Source organism: Phaseolus vulgaris, chromosome 3, assembly GCF_051622355.1.
Source record: "Phaseolus vulgaris cultivar YP4 chromosome 3, ASM5162235v1, whole genome shotgun sequence".
Classification (NCBI taxonomy): Eukaryota; Viridiplantae; Streptophyta; class Magnoliopsida; order Fabales; family Fabaceae; genus Phaseolus; species Phaseolus vulgaris.
The window spans coordinates 8,823,109-8,831,341 of NC_143500.1; the positions used below are offsets into that span (position 1 = coordinate 8,823,109).

General features: G+C 34.3%; 1 protein-coding gene and 1 long non-coding RNA gene across 15 annotated transcripts in view; one reads left to right on the top strand and one right to left on the bottom strand.

Moving 5' to 3' along the window:
* LOC137806481 (AP-1 complex subunit gamma-2) overlaps positions 1 to 7,497 on the top strand; it is a 28,701-nt gene extending 21,204 nt beyond the window's left edge. For 9 of the 14 annotated variants that reach the window (XM_068606621.2, XM_090300231.1, XM_090300237.1 and 6 more), the window contains 7 exons: positions 406 to 533; positions 1,160 to 1,264; positions 1,370 to 1,605; positions 4,478 to 4,741; positions 4,819 to 4,994; positions 6,339 to 6,443; positions 6,535 to 7,497. In XM_068606621.2, the coding sequence (XP_068462722.2) occupies positions 406 to 533; positions 1,160 to 1,264; positions 1,370 to 1,605; positions 4,478 to 4,741; positions 4,819 to 4,994; positions 6,339 to 6,443; positions 6,535 to 6,630 (1,110 nt within the window). In that variant the 3' untranslated portion in view covers positions 6,631 to 7,497. Of the gene's footprint in view, positions 1 to 405; positions 534 to 1,159; positions 1,265 to 1,369; positions 1,606 to 2,978; positions 3,256 to 4,477; positions 4,764 to 4,818; positions 4,995 to 6,338; positions 6,444 to 6,534 lie in introns of those variants that run through there. The other 5 variants (XR_016519461.1, XR_016519462.1, XR_011080354.2 and 2 more) reach the window with 4 other exon arrangements.
* Positions 1,197 to 3,182, bottom strand: LOC137806482 (uncharacterized). The gene is made up of 3 exons (XR_011080355.2): positions 3,060 to 3,182; positions 1,920 to 2,829; positions 1,197 to 1,586 (listed from the first exon to the last, which is right to left on the bottom strand). It is a non-coding gene; the product is annotated as an uncharacterized LOC137806482 (long non-coding RNA).
* Positions 7,498 to 8,233: the final 736 nt, after the last annotated feature.

Consider the following 8,233-nt stretch of genomic DNA (forward strand, 5'->3'; position numbering starts at 1 on the left):
TATAATTTTATTTCGTATTTCTTTACTTTCTTGTACAACTGTAGAACAATTAGAATATTCTTTTCTCTGTGACAAACTAACTGTTAGTCAATTAGATATTAGGTGCTTAGTTTGTTAAGAGTTTGTTACTCAGATCTAACTAACTTTTAGTCACTTTCAGTAACTTTCTTAGCTTTTCAGATATAAATACATGTACCTATCGATTTGTAAGTGGGTTGAATTATTTTACACAATGTAGCTTAGTTTAATAATGATTGGAGTGTTGGCTATTGATGTGTCTAAGACTCTCTGCTTGTAATGTATATTGTAGCAGCTAGAAAATTCTAGAAGATTAATCTTCATAACATTCTTTTCTTACTGTTTTTTTTTAAAATTTTTCATTCTTCATTTCTTTCATGCAAGCAGGTGACCGAGTCAGATGTTGTGCGTGTTGTAGAGATTGCTTTAAAACGCCATTCATCGGATCTTACCACAAAAGCAATGGCTTTGGTTTCCCTATTGAAGCTATCTTCACGGTTTCCTTCTCGTTCAGAGTATGATATGCCTGTTCATTTGGTTGTACATATATATTACATTATACTTAAAATGGATATTTTCTGAGTAAATTACACTCTTTTCTTCAAAGACACGAGAGTTTTATATTGTCATTCCCTCTTGTGTTAAACACATACTTCCCTCACCTAACATATTTGACTGTATGACTTTATTTTAAACTTGTTAATGTTTCATTAATTTCCGTTAAAAGAGGTTATTGCCAAAATATCCTTTTTAACCCAACCATCTCCTAAGACATGCAAGTTATTACCCCTAACATATTACACTTCACTCTATTTTGAAAATTTTCTTAGAAATAATGACCTAAATATCTTTTACAATCTCCTACCTCGAGATACTTTACTGTTGATTTTTCTTTTTCTTTTTATTTTAAGATATATAATTTTCTCCTTTAACAGATGAAATGTACATCACAGTTTTCAACATTTTTTTCTATAGAAGTTTCTATCAATGAATATTCTTTTGATCAGAAAATCATGTGTTAATATGTTTCTGCTTTTTTTTTTTACAGAAAAGGGTGCTACTAAATTATGTACGTATGATAATCTCATATCTTGCTTGTATTTATACATTTGACACGAAAACATTCTCATTCAATATGTAGGAGAATCAGGGAAATAGTCGTTCAGTACAAAGGCAACTTTGTTTTAGAATTGCAGCAAAGATCCATAGAATTCAATTTGATTATTACGAAGCATCAAAATATTAGGTGAGGTTAACCAATATGTATGTATAATATATTCTATCAAAAGCTTAAATTGCTACTGCGCCCTTAATTGGAAATCATATAGAGAAAATATTTATCATCGTGCAGGCCTACACTTGTAGACAGGATTCCAGTTCTGGATGAGGCTACTTTCATTGCTAGGAGGGCTGGATCTTTGCCAGATGCAGCTTCAACACGTACAAATGGAGTAGCCAAAGCTGTTAGTCCTATTGTAGATCTCCTTGATATAAATTCAGATGATGCTCCTGTACCAAGCTCTTCAGGTGGTGATCTTCTTCATGACCTTCTTGGTGTCGATCTTTCACTGCCATCACAACAGTCTGGTTAGTGTTTGCGGTGTATCTTATAAATTATCATAATGCTTCTATAAATGAAGTGTTCGTATCTAATGATTGCCATCATTGTTTATTATTCCATAAAAAAAGATAAGCAGCTCCATTTTTTATCAATACGGATTTGACAGTTTTTTTAGATAGATTTTTTTTTGGAGGTGCAGAAGAATACAGAAAGATGATAAGACACCTACAACCTAAGATATTAGTCACGAAACAGGGCATGCGGATCAGGTTGTATATATCTAAGAAAGTAACATCCCTATAGAGACCATGACCAGCAGATAAAAGGAAAGATAAAATACCTGTTCCAAATGTTGTCTATAGATGAAAAAGCTCCCTTGAAAACTTTGGCAGTCCTTTCCCATTAGAGTCATCAAAAGCCAAAAGAACTAATGTTATGTTATATTTCATCAATTGACATTAAGCAAAGTTGTCCAACAAAAATATAAATTGCACCCAATGTTGGAGATATTTCTCTTTTTTTGTTTACTGTCAAATATAAACTTACTTTTCTGTATTTTTCCTTCATAACCGTTGTATTTCTTTGATCTATTTATAGGTTTTTGTAACAGAGTTACAACTCTTTTTAGCATGTACATATTCATTTTAGTATCAAATTTCTCATTAAATATTGTATCAAGAGCACAGTGATCCATGCCTTCAGAAAATGTTCCACCTCCTTCCTCTTTGCCGCTTGTAGCTACTCAAGCGGTACTACTTTGCAAACCCATAATGCTGCTTGATGGTGGTTCTGTAATCTTTGTTCCGCTAGCAACTCCAGTAATGTTTTCCCATCATATTTTAGAGAAACTTGATGACACAAATTTCTAGCCACGACATAAACAAGTCAAATTGGTTATTAGAACACATAGATTGTGTAGAAAAGTAATGTGTTTTCCTTGAATTGAATTGGGTGCAATAGAGGCTATAAAGACACAGATTAAGAGAATGACCTCTCAGTGATACAAAACAGGAAACTAATAGAAATTGAATTCTAGATTTCCTACTTGCTATCATGTACATAATTCTATTCTAGGAGGTGTATAATTTAGTCATTCCTGTCATAAAACCAGATGATCAAATAGTAATGACATTAAATGCTATCATAAAATAGAGCCATATTCTCGCAGACAAAGACAGAATGTCATCAGCGTTCATAGAGAAACTGAACGAGGTTGCAATTGGGTTTCCCAAGTTGAATTTGATCCACTCCTAGACATACCAAAAGTGATGAATTTAAAAAATGGAATTTTCTGAAATTAAAAACAGAATTCAATTGAAAAAAGAAACTCTAAATAACTGCAGATGTGCCATTGCCCTAATCTCCCAATATTTTCAATTAAAAAGAAGAAACTCTGAAGATATGGTGCATTGGTGCCTGCGTTCTCTCTTACATATATGGCCAAGCAAACAGAACAGAGATGTTACATCACTAATCTTACCAGATGACCACAACACAACATGACCACGGCGAACGACGACGACGCACTACCACGATCGGAATAGAGACGACCATGACAGACAAAATGCGACCACCAACGCCACCACGATTGGAACAGAGGCATACCACGATCGGAACAGAGGCGCACTGACTTCACGATCAGAACACGAACACAAACCCTAACACCAGCAACCTAGGTGTGTTTCTCTGATTTTGGGTTTAGAAATGGGGTCGTTTTGGGTTAAAAAAATCCTCTGAACTCGCCAACTCGGTTGCAGATTCGCGAGTTGAACTGAATTCACCAAGTTCACAACAAGTTTATCGAACTTGCTCCAAAAGTGAGTTGCTTTCGATTCAACTCGTCAGAGTGAGTGACAATATAAACTAGGACGAGTTAATGAGTTAACTTGCGAGTTTGATAACCATGAGTGCATGCATCCTTCATTCATTCATGGTCTCAACCCAATTTTCATCTTTTAACGCTTCATGTATTGATGTATTGATGTGAGGATTCTGAATAGATTAAATAGGAGAAAGAAAAATCGAGTGTTGCATGGAAAGGTGCTCAGTAGAGACAAAATGGGAGATGGCTTACTTTGCACAAGCCCACTTTTCTTTTTCTAAAGGCAGTGGGTAAATCATTAGTATTATCTATACTTACCTTTGGTTCAAATGATTGGACTTGTTGGACCAAGTCGGGTTTTGTTTGCCTTTGTTAAACCAATTTAAGATGAAGGGCCAATTCATAAATTTAAGATGAAGGGTCAATCCATTATCACAGACAACTCTCCTTTTTTTCTTCAACATCTTGTTAAGAAAATGGATTCAATTTTTCCTCTCTAAAACAGCTTTGCAATCTCGATTACTTTGGTATACAAGTTCAACTCAATCCAATGGGTCTCTTCTTATGACTCAAACTAAATCCATTCAGGACCTTCTTGCCAAGACTAACATACTTGAGGCTGAGCCTACTGCTCCTCCAATGATATCAGGCTGTAAACTCTCTAAACAAGGTTCTGATTATTGTGTAATCCATCTGAATAGGTGATTATCAAAATGAGCTACTCTGATGTCATTAGATTTATCTTAAAACTAATTGTCATTAAGCAAAGTTGTCCAACAAATACGTAAGTTGCTCCACAAGAAATGAGGCAGAGAGACATCCCAAAAAGTCGGTGGTTGTTCAGTTTTAAAAATATCTACTATTTTGTGGGTTTAGTTTCATTAGCTAGAAGTACTTTGTGAAGTACAAATTGAAATATGTGAAGCTTTCTTTTTCCTTGGAAAAATCAACACATGCATTTTTTTTGTTTATCTTCGATTTTTGTGTGGAGTGTAAAATCATTTTGTTTCCCTTTTGGTGAATAGTTCAGTTTAACATATTGATATCATGTCTGACATTTACTTTTGCATATTTAGATGCTAGTCAAGCCTCAAAAAATGGCCCAGATGTTCTTTTGGATCTTTTGTGTATTGGATCGCCTTCTGCACCAACTGAATTACCTGCACAAAGAAACTCATCTGAAATGGACATATTGTCCCCCAAACCTAGTAAGAAGGCACCGGTTTCACCATTAGATGATCTCGCATCACTTTCACTTTCTTCTAGAGCAACTTTAAATGCTGGAGCTGCTCCCTTGATGGATTCATTAGATGGTTTTGCCCCCAGCCCACCAACAGAAGGTAAGCATTGTTTAGCAAACAGGTAATTTATACCTTGTCCAAGTACTAATTCCTCGTTCTTCTCATGTCTTGAATAGAAAACAATGAACTGGTTTATCCATCTATAACTGCATTTGAGAGTGGCTCCCTGAGGTTGGTGTTTAATTTCTCAAAACAGCCAGGAAACTTACAGACTACGAATATTCAGGCCACCTTTACAAATTTGACCTCAAATGTATATACAGATTTTGTTTTTCAGGCTGCAGTTCCAAAGGTATGCTACTTAATATGCTGTTGAGGGAGAGTTTCTACATGTACTGTTAAGATCATCATACTGAGGGTGTTTATCATATAATATTTGTCTACTTCCTTCCATAGTTTAATGATCTTTATAATTATTGTATTAGCTTATGGCTCCACGCATTTACAGTTGCTATGGAAAAATGTTTTCTCATTCATTTATTTGACACAAAACTATAATAAGATTCCTCCATGTTTTTGGGTAAAGTGCAATACAGATGGGACAGCAAAAGGAACACCGTGTTTTTTTTATAGTAGGTTGTTTCTCTGCTTCTTTGGGAATTCAATATGCTTTATATGCAGAGGTGATGGGTGTAATTTTGGCTTTGGACATAAATTATGGATTGGGTGTGGATCCCATATCGACTAGAGATATGATCAAATAATATATTAGTGGAGTGCAAATCTAACTTTATAAGTCGATTTTGTAAGGTTGAATTATGCATAAAGTCCACATTTTAATATAGTATCAGAGTCCCTATTTTAGCAAAGTTTGTTAGGTTTATTGTGTCACCGCTATCTGAACACCCACAAATAATTAGTCTCACTATTATGATGTCCAGTTCTCACCATGAGAGGGTGTGGAGATCCCACATCGATTAAAGATACGAACAAATTATAATATATAAGTGGATGCAAACTTTATTTTGTGAGATTGAATTAGACTTAAATTATATTTCCTAATACACGCTTTTTAGAATAGTAAAGTAACTCTTTGGCAACTTAGACACAGGTGGTTGAGTTATATTGAACAGAGTTGACATTTTAGCTTTCATTTTTCTCATATCTTTATGGAAGGTAAACACAAGTTTGCTGATTATGGATCTAGATTTCAGGGTTATTTCTAGTGGAATAATATTTTTAGTTTGTTAGGAAGAGATTGGAATTGTTCCTTGTTATAGGATTTTTTGTTAAACAGTGGGTTTTAGTTTGGTCACTTCTCATATATTTTTTTTTCTTTACTAATGTGATTTTGAGGTGTTGCAAATAGTCGGTGTTGTTCCTGGTGCATATTTAGTTGGGATGACAAACAACACAATGTTGTTTTAGCACTACCGTTCTGGTTAGAAAAAAACTTTAATAAGAACTTCACAACTTAAAGAAACCAGAGCTTAAGGCTGTTTAGTTGTTTCGATTTTTGGTTGACCATGACTATGACTATGACTGTAATAAGAACTTCTAGCAATAAAATGCTACTATGAATGATATCCTATTTATGCGTTTAGTTGTTCCGATTTTTGGGTGCTAACTATTTACAGTTTGCAAACCATGGCTATCGTATTTGTCTCCTTACTTATTTTGGTATTTTAATTCTCAGTTTCTTCAGTTGCACTTAGATCCAGCTAGCGGCAATATTCTCACTGCTAGTGGAAAGGAGTCCATCAAGCAAAATATGAGACTTACTAATTGCCAACATGGAAAGGTAGACTTTCCTATCGAGATTTTGTGCTCTACATTTTGTGTACAAATGCTTCTTAGAGAAGACGTGACGACTACCACTTGTTCTATTTCAGAAGCCTCTTGTCATGCGCATAAAGGTTGCATACAAGATAAATGGCAAAGAGACACTTGAAGAAGGACAAATCAGCAACTTTCCTCGTGAGTTATGAGGCCAGATAGTCAGAGGTCATTCTGGGTATGCACAAAGCCCCTATATATTTTCCGCACTTTAGTCTTGTGTGGAATTTTCATGATCCATTCTTTCATGAGGTCTCAGTATGGTTCATGCAATTAACTGGATCACTTTTTGGGATCAAGTTGTGGTCAGTTTGATGGCTTCACATCTTCATATCTTCACATCTTCCATCAGTACAAAATCCTGTATGAAAAAATCGATTTTTTTTTTGGTTTTGGGGCAAAGAGTATTGCATCATGTTGAGTTCTTTAGGTGTTAAATATTTTCTTTGAAAGTAGTCACTTGGCCAATGCGTTTCAGGTTTCAGACTACAAGTGTTGCATTGCAAGTAGTTTAATACCTCATACGGATTTAAGATACTAGTCATATTTGCTTATCTATCAATTACATACAAAATCAACCAAGGATTGTAATGTTGATATCTAGTATAGAAGTCAAAGTTTGGATCATGGTCTTGACATCTCAATTATTAATTTAGATTATTTTAATGGTCCATTTATAAATCTACCCGAACCTTTATACTCAAAGGATCCGTTGGGTAAGTTAGTCTGTCGTCATCTTATCTTGCACTGTCCCCATCACTTCCTCATCCTCTAGAGGAGTTGAAGATACTTCTTTGTTTCTCTTGTTCTTTCTAAGCATTTCCTTCAGTCAAGGAGGAATATCTAAAGCAACTCGAACAAGATGAGAGTCAATCGACTTAGATGAAGACACAGATATAGATGGATCAACAGATTCAGAGTTCTTCCTGAGTTTGATTATATTTGTGCATCTACTTTATTTTTGTTAATTTACTGGAGAGTCTCTTAAATTAATGATAATATATATTATTTTATAATCATTCATATCTATTTTTCTTTAGTTTTTTTCCAAAAATGATAAAATTGTGAATATAATCCAACGAAAGTTTAGATATTATAGTACAAGTTAAGAATTTTGTGCATAAAATATGTTTATAGAATTAAGAAAACTTTAACACTCAGTTTCTCAAAAAAGAATTATCAAAATAGATAAGGTAATTACAAAATTAAATAAGTCATGTTTAAAAAACAATATTACTCAAGTGTTGATTGATAACTTGTATTTATTAAATACAACTTTAATAAAAAAAAAATTAGAAGTATATATGGCACTAATTTAATTGTATAACTTTTATCTCATTTATCCATAATTTGTCATTATTTTTTCCAAAAAATTGAACTATGAAGATGAATTTTGGTAGATTTGAATGTGTTCATTACTTATGAAGGAGTGAGTACATAGATATGGAAACACATTGCCCAAAATAGTATAGTTGAATGGGAAGCAATGGAATCACATTATTTGATGATAAAATATACAACTGAAGTAATGAAATATAAAGAGTTTGTAACTTAACACTACTTTCTCCACAAACATACAATTCTTATTAATCGCCCTCTTCAAATCTTGAAGCCCAACATGGGCACCACAGAACACCGTGTGTCGCTCCAACGGGCCCTTCCACGTCATTGTGTTGCAATCTAGCGAGTACGTCACACGCGGAACTCCATTCCGTACGCCTTCACTGCCACGGATCGTCCACGAAATCGTAATGA